A 24,931-nucleotide genomic window follows, 5' to 3' on the forward strand; every position below is an offset into this window, starting at 1 on the left:
AGTACTGTAATATTCATGTCCTTACCATAAACAAGCAATTGTAATAAACAGAATGCCTGCATGTGCAAACATATAAATGTCTTTCTCAGTAAAGGTGTTTTTAAAAAAATCCATCCTGGTGGGACCCAGGTTCTTTGATAAGAACAACTGGTGGGACCGAAGGTAGGAAAAGTTGAGACTCAGTGATTTACAGGAAAGTATTCAGAGACAGGCAGCAGCTTCACCTGCAGGCTGTCCAGGAAAAACTCTTCCACTACTGAATGAATAAACTTATTGCTGAGTAACTGACACAGGAAAACAACACCAGGTACTTAGTATTATTTTATTTACTTTATTTTATGGCCCGCCAAGGCAGATTACATAGTGTAAAAACCAATACAATTGACAGGATGAGAATCCTAACAAGCCATGCAATTAATGTTTTTGTTTTTGCCATTGGCAACCCCATGAGGTTTTCAAGGCAAGAGATGTTTAGAGATGGTTTGCAATTGCCTGTCTCTGAGTCAAGTCCCTGGTACTCTTTGGAGGTCTCCCATCCAAACATACTTGCCAGGGTCCACACTGAGAGTGTGTAACTTCCCCAAGGTCACCCAGCAAGTTTCCAGGACAGAGTGGAAATTCGAACTTGGGTTCCCCTGATCCTAGTCTGACACCTTAACCGTCTCTCCATATAATCCTAGGACTGCAGAAATCTCAAATTCAGTATAAACATTAAACACGACAATTTAAATAATGCAGAAAAGCATATCAGGGTGAAGCATGCCTAGTTCAATATGGGCGGGTGCCTGCTTTCCATAGGGCCTCCTCCAAGGTCAGATGGGTGGATACTTGCCTGTGTTAAAGGCTTAGATTGTGCACATGCAACTAAAAGACTGGCTATACCAGAAAATGACTAAAGCTAAAATGACTAAACTGAGGCTATCATATTTTGGTCACGTCATGAGACAACAAGAGTCACTGGAAAAAAAACAGTCATGCTAGGAAAAGTTGAGGGTAGCAGGAAAAGAGGAAGACCCAACAAGAGATGGACTGACTCAATAAAGGAAGCCACGGCCCACAGTTTGCAAGATCTGAGCAAGGCTGTCAAAGATAGGACATTTTGGAGGACTTTCATTCATAGGGTCGCCATGAGTTGGAAGCGACTTGACGGCACTTAACACACACACACACCAGAAAACCAGCAGCTCAAGGAGCAAGATAATATTCTCAGCCCTTTCTTTGCTGTGCTGCTTTTCTGTTTGCGTGGACTTTTCCTTAAGGGGGGGGGGAGCTTTCGGAAACGGGACTCCCCTCTCTCAGCCCGGCAGGGACGCCCTGAGTGGAAGAGTCCCCCTTCCCCCCAGGCGCTTGTGATATGCCTGTATTATTGTATCAATTCCCAATGACAATAACACAGTAGGAGGTTGAGAGTTCAAAACAGTTTGTTTATTAGGTCCAATATACACACCTGGTGAAAATTGCCCCAAATGCGCAGGACAATTCACACAAACATCAAAGGAGTGCAAGCACGGATATAATCTTTGGTAATGGGAGGTACAAAGACGTAATACATGGCGTCAATACATAGAACCAATAATAGATATTTAAGGATTTGAATACCCTATTAGAGAATCGGAGGCGTTACATAGAAGTGGTGACCTCATTCTCACTAATGAGCAGTGAAGACCCTCATGGTCAGGTGCTTCTCTATTTGATCCTAAATTACTGCAGTTCTTCTTATCTTGGACCCTGGCTGCTGCCAAGGCTAACTAAGGGAGTTTTCCTAGCTGGCCCTTATGAGTGGGGAGCCAGCTTATGAAAACATAATCGGCCTTTCTGTGGATTCTCTAATTAGCTTCTAACGAGCAAAGCTGGGCCTCTTGTACTCAAGGCCTTTAACATATATATGTGCTTGGTGTGACTTTAATCATAGATGCCAACTCTTGAACACCGAGTATGGCATATTCATAAGTGCAGATTATACTTTATTGATTACAAAGAATATATTTCAAATCAGAGAATACGTTTCCAATACATTTCCAGTGAATGAATATGTTTCTTCACTGAAAGAATACATTTTCTCAATAACATATAATGATTTCAGGCATTACACTTGCAAATGCCTGCCAAAGGGGTGCAAAGGAGCCCTTTCCTCCCCAGATTCTGCCCCCCACCCCGGCCCTTTTCCTGGCAACTCTTTTTTTCTTCCCTGGCCGTTGAAGCCCCCGCAGCAGCAGGGAGTCCTTTGCAGGAGGAAAACGCCCCGTGGCCACTTTGGAAAGCGAAACCAAACTCTCTTCCTCTCCCTCCCTCCCGCTTAGCAGAGGCTGCCATGGCGGGCGGGGGTCCCCTGAAGGAGCTCTGCGAGGAAGCCTCTTGCTCCATCTGCCTGGACTTCTTCAGGGATCCGGTGAGCATTGCAGAGTGCGGGCACAATTTCTGCCGAGCTTGCCTGATCCGGAGCTGGGGGGAGTCGGGGGCAGACGCCTCCTGCCCCCAGTGCAGAGGGAGAGCGCAGGAGGGGAGCCTCCGGCCCAACCAGCAGCTGGCCAACTTGGTGGCGATAATCCAGAAACTGAGTCCTCAGGAGGGAAAGGAGGAGACCAGAAAAGGGCAGAAGCGAAGGAGGGGGGTCTGCGAGAAGCACCAGGAGCCCCTGAAGTTTTTCTGCGTGGAGGACCAAGCCCCCCTCTGCGTGGTCTGCCGCAGATCCGAGGAGCACAAAAGGGACGAGGTGATCCCTCTGGAGGAGCCTGCCGGAGAGAAGAAGGTAAGAAGCCTCTCTGGATCTTGCTGGGGCTTCTCTGTCCATTCTTCATGGCTTCTCTGTCCATTCGGCCCAGTGAAAAGAATCCTAGCAGGAATGCAAATAACCGTAGGTCTTAAACTGTTATACTTTTACTCCCCAGTTGCCTGACAGTAAGCCAGGAGGTGGTCAGCCTTTAGCTGTCCCCATCGGGTCCACCAGAGTTGGAAACAGGATCCTGGGCCGGGCAGATCCCTCCTTCTGTCCGATCCCACCGGGCTCTTACTGTGTTCTGTTTCAGAAGAAGAAGAGTTGGTTTTTACATGCCGATTTTCTCTGCCTCTAAGGAGTCTCAGAATGGCTTACAATCGCCTTCCCTTCCTCTCCCCACAACAGACACCTTGTGAGGCAGGTGGGGTTGAGAGAGTTGGAGAGAACTGTGACTGGCCCAAGGTCACCCAGCTGGCTTCATGTGCAGGAGTGGGGAAACCAACCTGGTCCTCCAGATTAGAATCCGCTGCTCATATGGAGACATGGGGAATCAAACCCGGTTCTCCAGATCAGAGTCCACTCTTAACCGGTGCGCCACACTGGCTCTCCAGGAGAGAAGACTTTTCTTGCATCTTGGTGCCTGGCTCAAAATTCCTGTTTGGGTCAAAGCAGCCTGGAGTGTTTGGGGCCTCTTTTCCAGTTTTTTGTTTATAATTTCAGTGTGATGTTTTGATTCCTCTGTTCAGCCACAAATTGGCGGCCAAAGGAGGTGGTGGTAACAAGAGCCTTTCAAACGTTGCATTCTCCTTCAAAGTCCCACCATCTATCCCACCAGGAGATGCCTCTTTGTAGGTGGTGGAGTTTGATGGTTGAGGAGGCCCTCTCGATCCTTGACCCCCCTGCCTGTCACGGACACGATCCATTTCCGCCAGCGGAGCAGTAATATCTCCCCTCTGTTCCCTACACTGGGAGTGCTGTTGCCTCTCCTGGATTGAGATCTAGCAGCATGGCCAGTCCAAGAGGTGTCACTGCCTAAGGGGGAATATCCAGAGCAGGGGTCCCGAACCTTTTTGATCCTGTGGGCACCTTTGGGATTCTGACACAGCATGGTGGGCACAGCCACAAAATGGCTGCCACACCTTCCATTCAGTCACACAGTGAAGATCCCTGTGCTGTGGTGGAAGCTGCTGCCAAAGCAAGGTTTTTAAAAATCTGCACAGCCGATCAGCTCTTGAACAGCCAATGAGAAGTCCTTGTGGGCAAAAGCTCCATCCACTCTCTAAAAACACCTGACTTGCACCAGGAGAGGTGTTGATCAGCTCAGTGGTGCCCACAAAACCCTGCTGGGGACCCCTGATCTGGAGGATGTGGTTCCCATCACCCCCCAGCCACCAAAATGCAAACCCTTAGTGAAGAGGGGAATTCAAATATCCTGCAGCAGTAATTGTGAATCTGGAATGAGGGGGGGAGCCCTGCAGGAATAGAGAAAGATGTGACTGGATCACATGGCAAAGTTGGCTGGATCAGGGGCTGATGTGCCTCAGCTCCAAGACCCATTATTAGTACCGGGACAAAAATGTTGAAATTGTTTCAAAAGTCTTTTCAGAGCATCCCCCATGATAACGATGGCCAGAACTCCTTCCAGGATGTTGCCTGCAGATCTGTTGGCAGAAAGGCTTCTCTGAGGGCAAATTCATTTGGGAGACCTGAGAGATTCATTTTGAGAGTTTGGAAAGGGGAGTTGGGAGGATTTCAGAATCCAGACTTAAGATGGGAGGTATTTTTGTGTGGCTCCCCCTGCTCTGGCAGCCATTTTGGTTTGGGTCTGCGTCCCGTGGCAGCCATTTTGGCAATCACTACCCTCTCTCAAAATTCCAAAGATACATGCAGGCTTTAAAAGGCTGGGGGACCCCTGGAGTAAATAATAACTTTCATTGAAAATAACATGGATATGTTTTGAAGATTATTTCGGCCAAGATGTTCCGATTTCCTTAATTTTTGTGTTCCTCCTTCTGCAGCAGGCCTAGATGCTACCTGAAATCTCATTGCTAGAGGAGAGGGGAGCCACCAGCTGAGGATCTGGGGGTGGATTTGCAAATTAGATGCAGGGTGTGTGTGGTTTACTCCAAACCAGGAATTGCTATCAATCCATTGGCTTTCAAAGGAATTTGAGGAGTCAATAAAAGCTTGTTTACTTCTCGCTTTCCAATATTTACAAGAACAGAGAGAGAGAGAGAGAGTTCAAAAACATGGAGGGTGAAATAAAACAAATGTGGTTCTTTTGTTTTTGGCATCAGACAGTCACGGCAGCCAGAAAGGAGAGAGTTTGCCCGAAGCACCAGGAGCCGCTGAAGCTCTTCTGCAAAGACGATGAAGCCCTCATCTGTGTGGTCTGTGACCTGTCAAAGGAGCACAACCATCATGAAATCATTCCTGTGGAGGAGGCCTTCCAAGAGTACAAGGTTGGAAATCTACAAGGTGGATGGTGATGGAGAAGATAATGTGTGGGTCCTTTCTAGCTGCACTCCTGGGTAGGGCTGTTGAATTAAAAAAAATTCAGTATAGTTCGGATTCGGCTGAATTCAGCCCGTTTAGATTCGGGATATGCCGAAGTCCGAACTCCCCCACTTTGGGTCTGTGTAATTCGGCGGGAATTCAAAGTTCGGGAAAAAAATTTGGCCGAATAAAGCCATTAAAAAACAACCGCGCCTTTCCGCGGCTCTGGGGGGGCATTTTTGGGGGTAGAGGTCCCAAACTTTCAGAGGAGCTTCAAAGGACCCTTCTTGCCAGACCCCCCAAGTTTTGTAAAGATTGGTTCAGGGGGGGCTGAGATATGGGCCCCGAAAGGGGTCCCCCCACCCTCAATGTGCATCTCTGAGCAGAGCTTGCCGCCCACACACAAAGCTCCCAGCCCCGACAAACAGCTGTTGAGAGCAAGGGCGGGGCAGCTGCTAAGAACTTTGCAAAGCAACACAACTGCAAAGCAACACCTTTGCAAACATGCAAAGGGCGGGGCAGGTGTGAAGAATTTTGCAAAACAATACGACTGCAAAGCAACACAAGCACGCAATGCAACACCTTTGCAACAGTGCAAAGCAACACCTGACACCTGGGAGTTTGCAAAACATGGAAAGGGACAGAGGCAGCTAGCTATGCATAATGAGCAGGAGGGGGTGGAATTTCTCCTTTTGCATTGGACTTGGGACCAGGCAGATGCATTCTTTAAGTCACCATTTGAAAACCAGTTTTGAGCAAGCATCAAAATAACCTAACTGATCTTATGAATGAGGGAAAACCTGAAGACATAAAAATGAAGCCCCCCCTCAAACCAGGGAGAGAGAGACTGGAGGGGGAACACACACCCCAGGCAGAACCGGCAAAAGCCCCCTTTGGCTTCCCCCCCACCCACAGAAACTGCTCCCTCCCCCCACACACACAGACTCTGCTTTCCTCCCCCCCCCCACACACAGAAAAGAAAAATTACAGATTAAAGCCCCCAAAGGGGTCTTACTGTGGCTGTCTTCTGTTCCATCAGGAGGGGCTGGGAGGCTGGGTAATCCAATATGATTCCATTTGTATCCAATATGAGATCCATATGTATGCATCTCTCGAGGGTGATCCATTCATCCCAATAGGGAAAAGGGGAAAGCCCATATCTCGGGGGGCCCTGACCCAATGTTTACAAAACTTAGGTGGTCTCTTAAGAAGCCTTGTCTGAAGCTCCGCTGAAAGTTTGGGGTCGGCACACCCAAAAATGCGCCCCCTGCAGCCACGGAAAGAGAAAAGGGGGGGAGCCGATATTTCTGCCCCCACTGAACCCATCTTTACAAAACTTGGGTGGTCTCTTAAGAAGGATTTTCTGAAGCTATGATAAAAGTTTGGGGGCTGCATCCCCAAAAAAGCGCCCCCTGCAGCCACGGAAAGAGAAAAGGGGGGGAGCCGATATTTCTGCCCCCACTGAACCCATCTTTACAAAACTTGGAGGGTCTCTTAAGAAGGATTTGCTGAAGCTATGATAAAAGTTTGGGGGCTGCACCCCAAAAAAAGCGCCCCCTGCAGCCATGGAAAGAAAAAGGGGGGGAGCCCATATCTCGGGACCCCCTGACCCAATGTTTACAAAACTTAGGTTGTCTCTTAAGAAGGCTTGTCTGAATATCCCCTGAAAGTTTGGGGTCTGTACCCCAAAAAATGCACCCCCTGCAGCCACAGAAAGGAGCGAATGTGCACAAGCACCCCCGCACACACACACACGAGGATTTCCCTCTCTCTCTCTTTCCCCGGTGGGGCCGCACATCAGCTGATTCCTCCAGTACTCAATCCTGACTGATTGGCTAGAAGAAGACCCAGCTTGGCCACCGATTGGCTGGGGGAGGAGAATGCTTCTTACTGAAGGTTATGCTGCTTACTGACGGCCCCGAATTGGCCGGATTTATTAGTGAACTCCCGAACTCGCTGAATTCGGCCCCCCCGGTTGCCCGCCATTTTTGAGTTCGGTTCGTCCCGAACTAAAAACCACCGAATCAAGGGAAATTCGGCTGGTTTTCAGTTCGGGCCGAACCGAATCAACAGCCCTACTCCTGGGTGTCCCGTGACACTTTCCGTAGGGAAACGCTCGGGCCTTGGGCCCAAACGGGGAGTGACAACATCTCTTTGTTGTCTCCTGGCTTGGCTGCTCCCTTGCTCATTTCCCTCTCCTTGTGCTTAGGGGGTGGTGTTGGGAAGTTGGCTCTCTTCAGGGCTGGCTCTGTTGGTGTCTGGCTGGCTGATTGTCCGGCAAAGCCACCAGGGGGCAGCAGCCTATTGGTAGAAGGTTTTAACTAGTCCCCCTTCGCATATTTTAAAAGCTAGCCTGGATTTGCTTTTAACCCTCTGCCTAGGGGTTGCTTGGGGTGGGACATTCTGCACTTACATCTAATTTGGGCTTTGATGAAAGTTTTGCCTTATGAAAAGGAGGAAACTTCAATTTTGGGTCTTTCTTTTCCCCCAGGATCAGTTCTGTGATTGTATGAAGGTTCTTCGGAGGAAGAAGGATATTATTCTAATGTATAAAGCCAATATAGTGAGAGAAAGCCAAGACCTGCTTGTAAGTGTCCTTATTGCTGGGAGGTGGACAGACACTGGAAATGTACATTGGGGGAGGGGGACACTGAGTACAAAATGCAGAAAAGTCAAGCAAGAAGGCAGTCCCTTCCCATTCGGAATGGATTGGTTTCCCACAGAAAAGTTAATGAAAGACCACTTAGAATGAACTTTTGTGAATATCAAGGGGGACACCTTTCCTCTTATAGCTCTGCAATACAAAGAGTTCTGGAAGTAACCATTGTGTCTATGCATAGGGGAGAGAGATGGGAGAAGCCGCAGCACATGTTTGAGTTTTGTAAAGTAAAACCACTCCAAGAAGAAAATAATGCAAAGATAATTCACGTGTACTTTGGATGGGTCCTTCTGAATCTTTCTCTTTTCCTACCCAATATTGATGCTATATCTGGGAAACTCAAAAGTGCCCTTCTGATAGGAGTCTCCCAAGGTCCCTCTTTCCACTGCAAAGACTGGCTGTACTCTTCTTTTCTTCCCATCTCAGAAGCAAACCAAAGGAGAGCGGCAGAAGATAGTGATCAAGTTCAGGCAACTGCATAAGTTTCTGGATAAGCAAGAGAAGCTTTTGCTGACCCAGATGGAAGAAATGGAGAAGGAGGTGACAAGAACCAGGGACCAGAACCTGGCTGAACTGTCTGAGGAGCTCTCCTCTCTGTACAGCCTCATCCGGGAGATGGAAGAGAAGAGTCAGCAGCCGGCCAGTGAACTCCTGCAGGTGAGAGTGTGGCAGGAACAGTCCAGCTTCCCCTTTGGGAGAAGGCTGCCTCCAAACCCTTTCTGTGTCTCCTTCTGCCTCATTTCATCTCCACCTAGGGGCAGTAGCCATGCAAAACTCCACCCCCTGGAAATGCAGCTCCCCCCTTGAGCCCTGTGCCTTTCCCTGATAGACTGAGGACACTCGGCTTCCATCTCAGAAGGAGAAGTGTGTTTGTGAAGCAACCAAATGTCTGGGGAACTACATGCAAGTCAAACCAGGTTCACGGGTAGCTCTTTCCAAACAATCAGGAACGAGGGTTATAGGCAAGATTTTTCACAGCAAGTTTTAAAAGGAGGATGTCTGTGGGGAGCGGGGAATGTAGCTTATACTGGTTGCGTGCAGAGAGGTGTGCAAAAATGCACAAAAACACACACAAGGGCAACAACAAGGGGTGCAGGAATGGCATCCACACACCCGTTGCTGGCACCACTGTGCTTGCTGCTGCCAATCTGTCACATCTGTGCAGATGCAATGGAATTTGTGCCCAGACCCCCCATTCCCTGCTGAGACACATGGCAACACTGCAGGGAGAAGGGGGGAAGCCCTTTAAAGGGCTACAAGGTGACAGAATTTGGCTCTTCTCCTCTCAGTCCCTGCGGCCACCATCTCTGCTCCCATCAGAGGGCTTTTCTCAGGCTTTACAGAAAAGGGCAAATGGCTAGATTGCTCTAGCGTTGTAACACTATAATGATCTGTTGCACTAATTCCTAGCTTTCATTTTAGAGGAAGTAAAGTGCAGGCTGCACATTTCTAGTTATAACTCTGCAACAACAAGAAAAAAATATGAAAGCTGGGGCTGGTATGTTGTTACAATGCAACTGTAACATGGCTATTTTTTTAAACCTGGAATTGCCCTCCAGCACGGAAAGAAGGAAAATAACATTCCTTGCAGGGCTGAGGCAAGGAATGTTGCTGGGAATACCTCTGCTTCCACAGGCGGCCACAAGAACTACACACCCTAATCTGAGGGCTTCCTGCCCTCCATGTGAAGGAAAATCCCTTTGTGAAAGTGGCCACTGTTGAGATCACCCAGCTCTGCTCTGAAATGGCCCCACTTTCTTGATATTATCCTCATGAAAATTTTCTCCTACTTTTATGGAGATGCACCCCCAGCCTTCAAGTGGGGTCTGCTTCCTGGATGGAAGAGAAGGGCCAGAGCACAGAATCTTCCAGGGTCTGAGGGGTCTTCCTGGGATGGCCTTTTAGCAACCATTGAGGTCTTCTTTCTTTCTCTCTGCCACTTTTCTTTAGGATGCCAGAAGCACCTTGCAGAGGTAAGTGGATCTTTCTCATTAACCTTCTTAATGCTGGGAAGGGTCTGGGAATCCTGTGAAGCATGTGCTCCTTCAGGATCATAGCTGAGGATCAAATCAGGTGTAATTAAGATCATGGATCTCCAGCCATCTGTCAGTGGCATATAGGGTTGCCAACCTCCAGGTACTGAAGGAGAAAATTAGACACCTCTGTACACGTATCAGGAAGATGAGAAAATCAGTACAGGAACATAGCTGTCAACAGTGCCAATTATATTTAAGCTATATCCTTCACAGTATATGGTATAAAATCCACCAGTAACAGATATATTCATACAATGAAAGGACGTGCAATTTTTCATTATTATCCAAACAGGTAAGTCTCCATAAATTCCTCTATCAGGTAAGTAATGGAACAAAGTTCATTGGAAGATTCTCTTAGATGTTTGCTCAATATAACCGCTGCAAGATGAAATAATCAAAGGAGAATACGATCGTTTCGGGGCACATAGCCCATTTCTTCCACTCAAGTGGCGTTATTCACACAGTCTATTCAGAATAGACTATGTGAATAACGCCACCTGAGTCCTTACCTAGATTGGAAGGAATTCAGCATCTTACCCCTTCGGGGGAAGCATTATGCATTTATTCCGGAAAAGGTTATTCGTTTGAAACCAAAAAATATGGATGGTGATATATAATTGTATGCATCGTATTTTTGTAAGTATATGAAGTATATTTTTATAAGTATTTGAAGTGGTTTTTGTGAATATTTATAAATATTTATTAACAAACATGTAATGCATTTTAAAGAGATGACTGCTTATGAAAAATTTTTTATGTGTTGTGTTGCATAGGAAGAACTGAAGAAGAAATGGGCTATGTGCCCCGAAACGATCGTATTCTCCTTTGATTATTTCATCTTGCAGCGGTTATATTGAGCAAACATCTAAGAGAATCTTCCAATGAACTTTGTTCCATTACTTACCTGATAGAGGAATTTATGGAGACTTACCTATTTGGATAATAATGTAAAATTGCACGTCCTTTCATTGTATGAATATATCTGTTACTGGTGGATTTTATACCACATACTGTGAAGGATATAGCTTAAATATAATTGGCACTGTTGACAGCTATGTTCCTGTACTGATTTTTTCAACCTCCAGGTACTAGCTGGAGATCTCCTGCTATTACAACTGCTCCCAGCTGATAGAGATCAGTTTACCTGGAGAAAATGGCCGCTTTGGCAATTGGACTCTATCTCATTGAAGTCCCTCCCCTCCCCAAACCCCGCCTTCCTCAGGCTCCGCCCCAAAAACCTCCCACCGGTGGCAAAGAGAGACCTGGCAACCCTAGTGGTAAACAGCTTAAACACAGAGCCTCATCAATAGGCAAATGTGAAGTGAAGTAGCATTTTGGGGGGGGGGTGTCTGGGTTGCCACCTAGCTGTGCATCTCTAGAAGAGGGATCCCCAACCTTTTTGAGGCTGCAGGCACCTTTGGGATTCTGCCCTGGTGTGGTTGGTGCAGCCACAAAATGGCTGCCGCAGGGGGTAGAGCCAGCTACAAAATGAGTTTTGCCACTTACCTTCCGCCATACAATGACGGTCCTTGAGATGTGGCCGCTGCTTCCAAAGCCATGTTTTAAAAACTACCTCATGAAAAACAGGGTTTGAGTCTCCTCAGCTACATTCGTTCCACAAAATGGCAGTTTGGAAACTTTTATCTGGCCAGATAATGCCTTCATTGACTGTTTCCACACTGGCAATTTGCCCCACGTTGAAGGCTGTGGCAAAGTGGAAAAGGCAGCAGTTTCCCCATCCTGCGTGCTTTTTGACTTTTTCTCCCCACATCAGCCACTGGGGCAAAGAAACCCACGATTAGGAAGCCATAACAACAGGGCTTCTGAAATAAAGTATTTGTCATGCTGAGCAACCAATGATACACAGCTGGCGATCCAAACATTTGTACCTCTGCTTTAACTCTCCCCAGGTAGTTTCAGAGGAAGAATAATTGTCATGGGACATTATTGGGGTCGAAGTTTCCATGCCTCCCTCCAGGGGCAAATAATTAAAAGGAACAGAAGGAAGCACACTTCCGGGTGTGGTGATGTCTTTGTGACCTGCTTCCTTCCACCGTCTCTCATCCTCCCTCTTGAGAACATAAGTAGAGCCTGCTGAGTGAGACCAGTGGTCCATTAAGACCAGCATCCTGTTTCACACAGTGGCCAAGGGATGCCCCTGGATGGCCAACAAACATGGCACGGAGGCCGAGGTTCTCCCCTGCTGCTGCCTCCTAGCAGTATTATTCAGAGGTTGGCTGCCTCTGGCTATGGAGGCTCCCTTCAGTCATCAGGTCTCGTAGCCGCTCATGGACCTCTCCTCCATGAATCCACTTAGTCCCATGTTAAAGCTGTCTGTGTTCATGGCCATCACTAACTCAACCTACAGTGAATTCTCAACTTCATTTGGTGCCCCTGAGTTCTAGTATTATGGGAGAGGGAGAAAAAGACGTGAAGACACTGAGCCTAATTCTGCCCTCCTCCATTTTCTCCTCACAACATCCCTGTCTGAGAGAAGGAGAGGGTGGTCTAAGGTCACCCTGTGAGCCACAAGGCTGAATGTGGGATTAAACCCAGGTCCTACAATTCTAGTCACAGGACACAGGAAGCTGCTGTAGACTGAATCAGATCCCTGGTCCATCAAAATTAGTATCGTCTACTCAGAGTGGCAGTGGCTCTCCAGGGTCTCTGATAGAGGTCTTTCACACCACCTACTACCTGATCCTTTGACCTGGAGATGCCAGGAATTGAACCCAGGACCATCTACCATTGAGCCACAGCCCCTCCCCTAGTTCTAACCCTGAAGTCCATAACTCTAACCACACCAGCTTTCTTTTTCTTTTCAATGGACATTTGTAAGGCAGATCTGGGCAGGCAATGTGTGGTGGGTGTTCTTAAGGCCAAACTTGATGTTTGCTTTTTAAAGAGTTGGGTCTGGGTTCCCCTCAGCCACACCGCAACTGTGGAAAATGACTGTTAAAAAAGTAAAAAAAGGAGGTACAAAAGCACCAGAGGTCTGGAACAATGATTCAGAAAGAAACAAACTATTACCAAAGGGTGTATAATTTATATTTTAAAAAGTAAAAATACAGAGGATTATTATTATATTTACAAAATTGCATAATTGTACCACAATATATCCAACAACTCAGCAATTCTCAATTGCAGTACAAATATCAGTTTCATACATTGTGTGGCAATTCTAAAGAAAAGAATAAAGAATGGAAAGGCACACAACAAAAACACAGACAAGATGCTGGCTAGTTCCTGTTTCGAATCTTCATCAGCCCTGAACTGCCTTTGAGTAGGAGCGAATATGTTTTTCTTTTGAGGTCATACTATTCTACATATTATGATCTTGCCATTGAAATGTCAGTTTCTAAAGCAACTGGTGCAAAGTCATTGTTCCAGACCTCTGGTATTTTTTAACCTCTTTTTTCCTGTTATTCGGAGGCTACTGCCTCCCCCCTCCCCATTTTTCATGTCAAAACAGCTCCCGCTAAGAGAGTTACTTCCCCATTTTTGCTGTTTCACATGCACAGAATAGTCCAAGTGGAACAGCAGAAATGGAGAAAGAACTCCCCAGTTTCAGTGCAGTTTCAGCAGAGAGAAATGGCTGGGGGGGGGGGTGCTGACAGGAGCCCTTCCTCCCCCTGTGCTGGTGGTCTGAGCCCAAACGGGCTGTGTTTTATTTTTAATAACCATTCCCTTCAGCTGCTGTGTGGCTTTGGGGTCTCAGGAGCGACAGTGAGGTGGACGTTGCTCTCCAAAGAGCCCCCCATCTTGCTCTGCTTTCAGCCTCAGCCTGTGTCTCTCGGCTTCCTGCCGATTCCTTCCTCTGTTTCTCTGATTTGTCTGGGGTGGGGGATTGTGAATTGGATGGATGGTACCTTGACATGATTTTTCTCAAGGTGTGAAGAAAAGGAGGCGTCTGAGGATCCAGTGGCTTTTCTTCTTGCACTGAAGGGCCGCATGTGGGACTTCCCAGACTTAAATCCCCTTTTGGAGGGCATCAGCAAGCAATTCAAAGGTAAAGAACATAAGAATGGCCATGCTGGATCAGACCAAGGCCCATCAAGTCCAGCAGTCTGGACAACCAGGTACCTCTAAGGAAGCCCACAAACAAGACGACTGCAGCAGCACCATCCTGCCACAGCACCTAATATCATAGGCATGCTCTTCTGATACTGGAGAGAATAGGTGTGCATCATGACTAGTATCCATTTAACTAGTAGACATGGATAGCCCTCTCCTCCATGAACATGTTCACTCCCCACTTAAAGCCTTCGAAGTTGGCAGCCATCACCACATCCTGGGGCAGGGGGTTCCACAATTTCACTATGTGTTGTGTGAAGAAATACTTCCTTTCATCTGTTTTGAAGTTCTCACCCTCCACCTTCAGCAGATAACCCCATGTTCTGATAGTATGAGAAAGGGAGAAAAGCTTCTCCCTGTCCACTCTCCATAGCATGCATAATTTTATAGACCTCTATCAAGTCTCCCCTTACTTGCCCTTTTTCTGTACCTTCCCAAGCTCAGCAATATCCTTTTTGGGGTGTGGCAACCAGAACTTTCAAGTATTTCAAGTGTGGTCTCCCCATAGATTTGTACAAGGGCAGTAGGATAGCAGTAGGATAGCAGCAGTTTTATTCTCTATTCCTTGTCTAACTATGGCCAGCATGGAATTTGCCTTTCACAGCAGCCGCACACTGGGTTGACATCTTCATCGAGCTATCCACTACCATCCCAAGATCCCTTTCTTGGTCTGTCACTGCCAGCACAGATCCCATTAGTGTATATGTGAAGTTGGGATATTTTGCCTCAATATGCATCACTTTACACTTACATTGAATCTCATTTGCCATTTTAATGCCCATTCTTCCAGTATGTAGAGATCCTTCTGAAGCTCTTCACAGTCCGATTTTGTTTTAACCACCCTAAATAATTTGGTGTCATCTGCAAACTTGGCGACTTCACTGTTTAACCCCAACTCCAGGTTATTGATGAACAGGTTGAAAAGCACCTGTCCCAACACAGATCCCTGAGGCACCCCACTGCTCACATCCCACCATTGTGAGAACTGACCATTGATTCCTACCCTCTGCTTCCTATTTTTCAGCCAGCTCTCAATCATAAGAGGACTTGTCCTCTGATCCCATGACTATGAAGTTTGCTTAGCAGTCTTTGGTGGGGGACTTTGTCAAAAGCCTTTTGGAAATCCAAATATACAATGTCCACAGGCTCATTCCTGTCCACATGCTTACTGACACTTGCCAAAAACTCTAATAGGTTAGTGAGACAGGACCTACCTTTACAGAAGCCATGTTGGGTTTTGCTTAGCAGGTCTTGCACTTCTATATGCTTGACAATTCTATCTTTAATAATGCTTTCCATCAATTTACCTGGAACAGATGTTAAGCTAACTAGCCTGTAATTTCCTGGATCCCTCCTGGAGCCCTTTTTATAGATGGGTGTTTTACTAGCCATTTCCCAGTCCTTTGGTACTTAGGGGACATGTTACATCATCATTAGAATCCTAGAATCATAGAGTTTGAAGGGGCCATACGGGCCGTCTAGTCCAACCCCCTGTTTAATGCAGGATCAACTTAGAGCATCCCTGACATGTATTCATCCAGCCTCTGCTTGAAGACTACCAGAGAGGGGGAGCCAGCTACCTCCCTAGGTAGCTGATTCTGCTGTTGAACTACTCTCACTGGGAAAAAAAATCCTAATGTCCAGCTGGTACCTTTCCGCTCATAATTTATATCCATTCTTGCGAGTCCTATCTTCTGCTGCAAACAAGAATTGCTCCCTGCCCTCCTCTAAGTCTTTCAAATCCTTAAAGAGAGCCATCATGTCCCCCCCACAACCTCCTCTTTCCCAGACTGAACATTACCAAGAAGTTCAGCAATTTCCCATTTGAGTTCTTTAAGAACTCTAGGCTGGATACCGTCTGTTCCCGGTGACTTGTTAGTTTGCTGTTTGTCTATACATTCTAGAATTTCCTTCCTTGTTACAAGTATTTGCCCAAGCTCCTCATTCTTCCCTTCCTCAAACACCTGTTCAGGAAAAGGTATCTGCCCTATATCTTCACTGTTGAAGATAGATGAGAAGATTTCATTTAGCTTCTCAGCAACTGTTTTATCCTCCCATAGTGTTCCTTATCCTTCCATTTACTCCAATGGTCCCACGGCTTCCCTAGCTGGTTTCTTGTTCTTAATGTATTTGAAGGATTTCTCATTGTTGACCTTGTTGAGTTTACTGATATGGCCCTCAAAATCCTTTTTTGCATCCCTAATTGTCTGCTTGAACTTCCTTTGTGCAAGTTTCTGTTTACCTTTGTTTACCTTGTTTGGGCAAGCCTTCCAGTTTCTGACGGAAGCCTTTTTTTCTCTAATAGCTTCCTTCCCCTTCCCCGTTAGCCATGGTGGTGACCTCCTGGACTTTATTCTACCTTTCCTGACCTGAGGTATACAATCTAGCTGAGTCTTTAATATTGAGGACTTGAGTAACCCAGAAACCATTTCCAGAGATTTAACCCTTTTATCTGTTCCTTTCAACTTCCTTTTTACTAGGTTTCTCATTTTACAGTAGTTCTCTCTTTTAAAGTCAAGTGTAATTGTATTAGATTTCTGAGGCACTTTTCCACATACATATAAATTAAATTTGATGCCATTGTGGTCACTGTTGCCAGCTGGTTCAACTACATCCACATCCTGCACTAAGTCTCTGGCTGTACCACTGAGGATTAAATCCAGGATTGCCTCCCCTCTGGTCAGTTCCACGACCAATTGTTTGAGGGCACAGTCATTGAGGATATCTAGAAATTTTATCTCTTTGGCATGACTAGAGCGTGCATTTATCCAGTCAACATGAGGGTAGTTAAAGTCACCCATTGTTATGTTTTCATCTTCTTTGGATGCCTCCCTGGTTTCATTCTCCATCTCTAGATCACCCTGAGCCTTTTGGTCAGGGGGGTGATAGAATATCCCCAACAGTAAATTACCTTGGGGTCCTGGTATTGTAACCCACAAGGATTCCCACTGGTTCTCTCCCTTCCACCAGGTTTCTGTGATGCTCTCTATTTCTATGTTTTCCGTTAAAACAAAATACTCTAAAACGTCCCCATTTTTGCTTGGAGTCTTCTGGCATTAGCATAGAAACACCTCCACACTCTCTCTCTCTTTCGACTTGCCTGGCTTGTGCCCTTGGGCATCCTTGAGTGGCTATCCTGCTTTACTTTATCACCACCTTTCATATCTACCCCATTTCCACATAGGCAATAGGAAGCATTTTTCCCTTTGTCCATTTCATGAGTTTGGTCAAACTGGAAGCTTCTCAGCTCCCCCAGCTTCAGTCAAAAAACTGCTCTGCCACCTTTTTTATGTTATGCACCCACAATCTGGTTCCATCCTGGTTCAAGTGGAGCCCATCTCTTTTGAACAGTCCCACCTCGTCCTAAAATGTTGCCCAGTTCCTAACAAATCTAAAGTTCTCCTGTTTGCACCGCTGTCTCATCCATACATTGAGACTCCCCAGTCTGGTCCTGTGCATGGGACAGGTAGCATTTCAGAGAAAGAGACCTTGGAGGTCCTGCCCTTTAGTCTCCTGCCTGGCAACCTAAATTTGGCTTCCTAACTCACTAGACTGCTTCTCTTTATGGACTCTTTGTCTCTGTGACTCTCCACTGGCAGATATGGTTCATTCGCAATTAGTCCCAAATATATAGTTCTATCCCGCCTCCCTCCTGCTTTAGCCAGTCACCCTGATGGAGCCTACCTACTAAAGTAGGGTGTGTGGGTCACCTATTCACCAACCTGAACAATGGATATTAATTACTGGTGGGTGGAAATCACTCCTGCAGGGCACAGACATCTACTCTGCCCTGGTAACCTCTAATAACCCTGTTGCCCTTAAAATGTAGCTTTGTTTAGCTGTGCTGCCTACAGCAACGTAAGTTGATACAGGAATCTGTTCCTATCCTTTCTTCGCTTTCTAGAGTGCACAGCCCTTAACTTAAACTATTGCACAGATGCTTAACTCGCTAGGCTTTTTCTCTTTTTCTCCACTTGCAGAGCTGGCTAGCTAGTAACTACTCCCAAATATACTCTGAGGGATTTCTGACTGGACATTAGATTGGGCCAGATGTGTTTTATTATGTTTCAGGCTGCTTATATCGGGGTCCCCAACCTTTTTTGAGTTTGCAGCCACCTTTGGGATTCTGACACTACATGGAGCCAGCCACAAAATGGCTGCTGCAGCATACCTTCAGTCACACAGTGAAGATCCTTCTGCTGTGGGGGCAAATGGTGCCCAAGCAAGATTTTTAAAAAGCTGCACAGCCAATCAGAAGCCTTGCTTGGCAAAAGTCCCACCTTTCCTGGACCACTTTGTAAAATATTTGGGGGCACCAGGGAAGGTATTGGTGGGTACCACAGCGCCCATGAGCTTCATGTTGGGGAACCCTGACTTATATCATTAGCAGACCCAGGAATGTGAGAATTGTATGTACCAATTCACAAGGCTATTTGAGCTCACCATGGAAGGTTTTGTGGTCAGAATTCTCCCACAACTTTAGTTCTGAATTGCATTACGTGAATTTTCTGAAGATTATTCTGTGTTTCTGCTCCCTAGTCATTTGTGTCCATGCATTGGCAAACTGGGAGCTAGTGGTAGAACGAGCGCCTAAAATGACAGCGAGGGGGGGGAACACTTTTCCCCATTCTCATTGCAGTGTGTCTATGACTAAATTGGACCTATCAAAACTGTCTCCTTTGACTGTGTTTGTTTGCTTGAGTATGTTTTAGCTGAGCCCACACGGTGGTCTCAAGGGGACGTAGTGCTGTCTTAAGCAGATTTACAGCCTTCTAAACCTACTGAAATGAGTGGGTTTAGAAGGATGTAACTCTGCTTAAGATGGCACTGTGGAACCTCTCTTTGGAATAATCCTAAATTTAGCTGGAGTGGACCCTTGGGCCACAGTCCTTAGCAAATTTTCTGTGAAGTGAATCTCCAGTCACTCCAAGTGACTAGTGAAAAGAAATATTTCCACATCAATAAAATTTGGGAAGAATTTTTCCCAGAAGTAGGTTCTACTTAACCTCTCAGCCGAAACTCAGAAGAATTATGTATGCATGTGCCATCAAGCCACAACAACTTCTGGTGACCCCTGAAAGAGGGTTTCAAGGCAAATAGGAAGCAGAGATTTCTTTGCCATTGCCTTACTCTGCAGAATCCTCTTTGGTCTCCCATCCAAGGACCAACCCTGCTTAGCTTTCGAGATCTGATGAGGTGGGGCTATACCATGGCACCTTCCCTCCCCAAGAGAAATATTATTAACTGATGTTTTTGTCCCAAGATTCATGACAGGCACAAGGGTCTGCTGCTCACTTTTGTTTCTTTTGCTTTCTCAGACACTCTGGATTCTGGACTTTACCTGCAGAAAGGTATATTTTTCTTCATACACCGATCAATTATTTCTTAACTTAAAAGCTTCAGCTTACAATTTCTGCTCTTCTACTTGGTGTTTTTCCAGAAATAACATTACTGGATGCTCTCGTGTTGTTCCTCAACCTCTCTCCCTCCCTGCCACAGCCAGTTCCTTCTTGTTCTGAGGAGAAGGTCTGTCAGGGTGAAAGAGAAGGTAGACTCTGAGGGGATGAACTACCTCCTTTCACCTACCTGTCGCCATATTGAAATGAGGGGAGAACGGTTGCTGGGCATCAGCTCTTGAGGGCCCTTCAGAATCCTCCCCATGAGAAGCACAGACCAGGTTCGGAATCCCATTTCTCCCAGTGGACTTCCCTACCTGATTTCCAGGTTTCCCTCTGTTTGAAAGTGCTATAAATTGTTTATTGGACCCACAGGGTTTTTTTTTAAGCTGTATTTTTGGAACTGCAGTTTTTAAAGCAGAAGTCCAGCCTGCCCTGATGCTGTTTTCCAGTTGTTTACACACAATTTATGTTTGATGTTTGGGAGAAGAGTGGGAATACGTGCCGTCACTCACAAGCCAGCTTGGACTTCCGCCTCCCTGGCGGTCACTCGGTCACTCGCACACTTCTGGGCAGGAGGAGGCCGTCTCCTGAGTATATTTTAGAGGAAATGCAGACAGAAGGAAGGATGATGTTTTCTAGCGCTGTGAACTGGGCTTAGGAACTTCCATTTGCTGCACTCAGGTCGAATGCTGGCTTTGCTCCGTTTTGCTCCCTTCCAAGTAGAGTCAGCTGTTGGCTGCTTTAAATGAATACATTTTCAAACATATCAATCTTTTACGAAAGCTTTCACTAAAGTTGCAGAACTGGTTTTTGGAGAGGTATCTGCAGGATATTTGTGTCTGTTCAGGGCAGCAACCAGTTTTGAGAAACTAGTTCTGCCTCATTGAAAAGTTATGTCTGCTTTAAAAAGTTTTTACACTTTGGTGCTGCCAAATTTGCAAGCATTTGAACAGTGTTTTCAAGGTTCCACAAAATATATGTGAGGGAAGGAAACCTGTTCTTGATTCCTAAGGACGTTTGTTGCTTGGCTGAGTTCCATAACAAAGTCTTTGTATTCTTCTGCCAAAGGTGGCTATTGAGGCATCTGTCCCCTATTGAGCAGGGGACTGGAGCAGGGAAACGGTGTGTGTGGGGGGGAGGACCTGACATGCAAAAGCCCCGTTCTTGTCACTGTGCTTGATCAGTAGCTACACCAGCAACAAGGAAATCACACAAGCCCATCCCTGTGTGGAAACCACCGACAAAGCACCTGGGTCTCTATAGAAGACACAGAGAGTTTCACAGGACTATAAATCCTGCTCTGCCTTCCTTCTTCCTTCCTCCAAGTTCCCTTTTCTGTGAAGCACAGAAATTATTGTTCGGGTGTTTTTGATTCAAGGTGTTCTCAGAGACACCTTGAATGACAGGAGAAGAGGGGTGATCATTTTTTATAACAAATACTTGAAGGTTGGGTTGAGTAGAAAAATTCTTGGGGTACAGGAAAAAATTGTACAGCCATAGTGGTCCCTACAAAACCTCCAAACAAGAACAAAATTCATGTAATACCTTCATTATTTATTATTTAAATTGCCACAAAACACTGTGTAATCTTTCAAGCACACCAGACGCCTTCATCAGGCTGGATGTTGCAACCTTGTAAAAAACAGAAGGGTGGAAGGCAGATTCTTCAGGCTGTGGTGTGAAGGTCTGATCTCGCATGCATCCTCTGAGGGGTGCAGGCAGGACATCAGTTCCACTTTACTGCTGCCATAATACCTTACGAGACATTCCCTGAGAAGCTGCGTTGAGTCCAATCTTTGTTCTTTCACTAAAATACGTATACCACTCCCAAGTCCATCCAAAATGGTCCCAAATGCTTATTGAGACACACATCTCCCTGACAGGCGGAAAGCAACGGGAACCCCCTTCCAGTCTCTGTGTTTTGTTCAATGAAAGGCACATTCAGTGCTATTGCCTGGATACAGCTTGCAGGCGAAATACTCTTGACTGTATTTGCTCTTACTTGACGTGTATCCAGTTCAAAAACTCCATTATTTTCAAATCCTTGTGCATACAAAATTCCATTTTTGGTAATTGTGCTCCTATTGCGATAAAAATTCACATTATAACCACGCTTGGTCAGAGCTGACACACTGAGCTAATTGTCTGTTAGTTCTGGCAAGTAAACCACATTGTTCACATCATTATAAACAGTCTCTCTTTGTAGATTTATTCTTAAAATTATTTTCTATCAGTCTTTTGTACAGAAAGTGCTTGTGCTTCACCTTGTGTCGCCTTCTCTGCTCTCCTAGATGCCTCTTCTTTAAGTCGGGCTATAACATATTTCATAGTAAGGTTATCTTTCGTCTCCAAGGCTGTAATTAAAGAACTGTAACTTTCAGGTAAACTTGACAAAATTAAAATAATCTTGTCCTCTTCTTCAAATTTCTTGACTTTGGTATTTAAATGATCCATCAATTCTGTTACTTGGCTTAGATGCTTCTCAAGATCTCCTCCTTCACTTAATTTCAAATTAAACAACTTTCTTGACAAGTACAGTCTTTCATTAAGAGTGTTTCTTCAACACTTACATATGAAGAAATCTCTGCCCTTGCCTTTCCGTCCTGCTTTTCCCACTGAGCTTTCAGATCTTCTGTAGGTGGAGACTCTTCAACTGTCTCCGAGAGATCCTTTTTCTCTAGCTCATTTTCCATCCTGAATTTCCACAAAGAATAGTTGCTTGATGTGAGGACTGGAACAGCAGGCTCTAGGACTTTCACAGCTTTCATATACATGGCCATTTTTATTTAAAAAATTATTCACTCCACTTTGGCTGGGCCCAGGACCCTCTTGTAGGGGGAAAATGGAGGTTAATCCTTTTCCTTATGTGGGGCAATATCCTGACACTCACTTGTTGTGGGATACACCACCCTTGTAAGTCAGCAGAGTAAAAAAACAGCCAAAAGGTACGTGGAGGAATATAAACAGCTCACGTATGTATGATAAAAGAAAACTGTATTTTAATAAAAAGATTATAAGGTTCAGTAAATAATCAACATTTTCTCCCTAAGAGGCTTGCACTATTTTTATATTCATCTGAAACATTGTTACTTCTTATTTCATTGTGCGTGAGGCAGAGAGCTAACACAGTTATTCAGAGAGACTTCTAACTTCTGACAGGATCTTAGACTGACTTCATGCAGAGAGAAATACTGAGTGCATCTGACAGTTGGAAGTGTCCGTTAAAACCAACTGCCACCTGAAGGGAGCGGCTGACTCCTCAGGAGCTCAGAGCCCCCTGCCAATCAAAGTAGGCCCAGCTTTAATTCCAGCAGAAAATGCTTCTCTTCTTGTCTCCTTGTTTTTCCCCCAACAGCGAATGTGACTCTGGATCCAGACACGGCCCATCCCCAACTCGTCCTGTCTGAGGATCGGAAAAGCGTGAGATGGGGAGAAGAAGCTCAAGCTCTGCCCAGCAACCCTGAGAGATTTGACGAATATGCTGCTGTGCTGGGCCTTGAGGGATTCAGAGCCGGCCGTCATTTCTGGGAAGTCCTTGTGGGAAGTGAGGGAGATTGGAGTGTGGGGGTGGCCAGAAGGTCTGTGGGGAGGAAGGGAGACCTCAGCTTTAGTCACGAGGAAGAGATCTGGGAGGTGGGGAAGTGGAATGGGCACTACTGGGCTTTCGTGGAAGGCGGTGACAATTCCCTGTCCCTGACCGGGGAGCCGAAGAGGATCCGAGTCTGCCTGAACTACGCTGGGGGCCGAGTGGCCTTTTTTGACGCTGACCGAGGATCCCTGATCTACGAGTTCTCCGGAGCCTCCTTCCATTGGGAGACCCTCCTGCCCTACTTTCGATTTGGTTCAAAAGGCCACCTCAAACTCACTTCTTAAGACCTTCTCTTGTAGTGCCCTAATTAACTTAGTTTATAGAGAAAACATATATGCTGTCACATATATGCATATTCACATAGCATAACACACACACACACATATAGATTCTTATGTACAGATCTAGAACCACTTTGCATTATGGGTAACATGTACTTTGGTCAAGCTACATTCATTGCTGAGAAGCCTGGGTCAGAGTGACCCAGCAAGCAGTTTGCAGGCAGCTGACTAGGTGAGGTCATTCCCTCTTGGTACAGGCAGGTTTCTTAATTAAGCCTGGAGCTTTGATTTAAGACAAGACATGTCATCTTGGAATGTAAAGCTGTGCCTCCTCATTAACCATTAGGCAACGCCTTGAAGAGCATTTTCTATTGGATATGCAAATAATTGCTTATACGTCCAAGAGGTTTATTGAACAGTCCAGTCTGACGTGTGTATTTCGCTTCTGTAACCACCCATCATCAAAGTCTATATCCATGCTTGCAATCCTTTGATGTGGGTGGAAATTGCTCTGCGCTTTAGGCAATTTTCACCAGCATTTTGTTATATTGGCCAATAAAATAACCTGCTTTGATTCTTCAGCTTCCAACTGTTTTATTGTGATTGAATATTAATACAATAAGGCAGGAGAACATTACACTCTTCACACCAGGAGCACCAATAAGGCATCTCCGGGCTCCCAGACCCCAAAACTGACTGGAGTAAAAGGGAGACATTTTCCCCTCCATTTCCCAACATTCCCCTTTTTAAATTTGTATCTCATTTCTGAAAGACAAAAGTAACACATTTCACTCTATAAAGAATGACAGGCTTGTTCTTAAGGTGAGATGTGAATAGACTCACCCCTTCCTTCCGGCCTGGCCTCCTTCAGCCTCCATTCCTCTCAAGAACAAGACTTAAAACTTACAATAAACAAGCAGTGTAATAAACAGAATGCCTGCAAGTGCAAACACATAAACATCCCTCTCAGAAAAGGGTTTTTTAAAAAAACCTCTATCCTGGTGGGACCCAGGTTCTTTGATAATAGTAACTGGTGGGACCAAAGGTAGGAAAAGTTGAGATTCAGTGATTTACAGGAAAGTATTCAGAGGCAGGCAACAGCGTTATGCAGTCTGTCCAGGAAAAGCTCTTCCACTACTGAATGAACACACTTATGAACAGACTTATTGCTGAGTTACTGACACAGGACAGCAACTTCAGGTACTTATTTTTATTTTATTTTATGGTCTGCCTTTCTCACTGAGACTCAAGGCAGATTACACAGTGGAAACCAATGCAATTGACAGGATGGGAATTGTAACAAGCCATGGAATAATTTCTTTTTTCTTCTTGATATTGGCACCTAGTAGGGTTTTCAAGGCAAGAGATGTTAAGAGATGGTTTGCTATTGCCTGCCTCTGCGTCAAGCGCCTGGTACTCTTTAGAGGTCTCTTCAGAGGACTCCCACCCCAATTTTCAGAGGTCTCTCACCCCAATTTTCCAAATAGGGAGACAGAAATATTCCCAGTGCAAACCATTGCTCCGTTCAGCTATTAAAAGCCAGGCGCTGCTGAGGGTGAGTGAGTGAAGGGTGAGGAGAGCCAGCGCGGTGTAGTGGTTAAGAGCGGTGGTTTGGAGCAGTGGACTCTGATCTGGAGAACTGGGTTTGATTCCCCTCTCCACATGAGCGGGGGAGGTTAAT

At 45.8% G+C, this 24,931-nt stretch overlaps 1 protein-coding gene across 1 annotated transcript; it reads left to right on the forward strand.

The window, feature by feature from the left end:
- The first annotated feature begins 2,311 nt into the window (after nt 1-2,311).
- LOC130492463 (E3 ubiquitin-protein ligase TRIM7-like) lies at nt 2,312-23,253 on the forward strand. Its single transcript, XM_056866216.1, has 8 exons — nt 2,312-2,749; nt 5,014-5,178; nt 7,704-7,799; nt 8,298-8,528; nt 9,822-9,844; nt 13,798-13,916; nt 19,300-19,332; nt 22,736-23,253. Exons 1-8 carry the CDS (start codon nt 2,312-2,314, stop codon nt 23,251-23,253), a joined length of 1,623 nt encoding a protein of 540 aa, XP_056722194.1.
- Nucleotides 23,254-24,931: the final 1,678 nt, after the last annotated feature.

The sequence above is a fragment of the Euleptes europaea genome, chromosome 1, assembly GCF_029931775.1.
Source record: "Euleptes europaea isolate rEulEur1 chromosome 1, rEulEur1.hap1, whole genome shotgun sequence".
Taxonomy (NCBI): domain Eukaryota; kingdom Metazoa; phylum Chordata; class Lepidosauria; order Squamata; family Sphaerodactylidae; genus Euleptes; species Euleptes europaea.

What these genes read in the sequence shown, in the direction of transcription:
- LOC130492463 (XM_056866216.1), top strand. Translation starts at nt 2,312, where the DNA reads ATGGCGGGCGGGGGTCCCCTGAAGGAGCTCTGCGAGGAAGCCTCTTGC. An exon ending in AGCCTGCCGGAGAGAAGAAG is followed by an intron (nt 2,750 to 5,013) that starts GTAAGAAGCCTC and finishes TTTTGGCATCAG; the next exon opens with ACAGTCACGGCAGCCAGAAA. An exon ending in AGGCCTTCCAAGAGTACAAG is followed by an intron (nt 5,179 to 7,703) that starts GTTGGAAATCTA and finishes CTTTTCCCCCAG; the next exon opens with GATCAGTTCTGTGATTGTAT.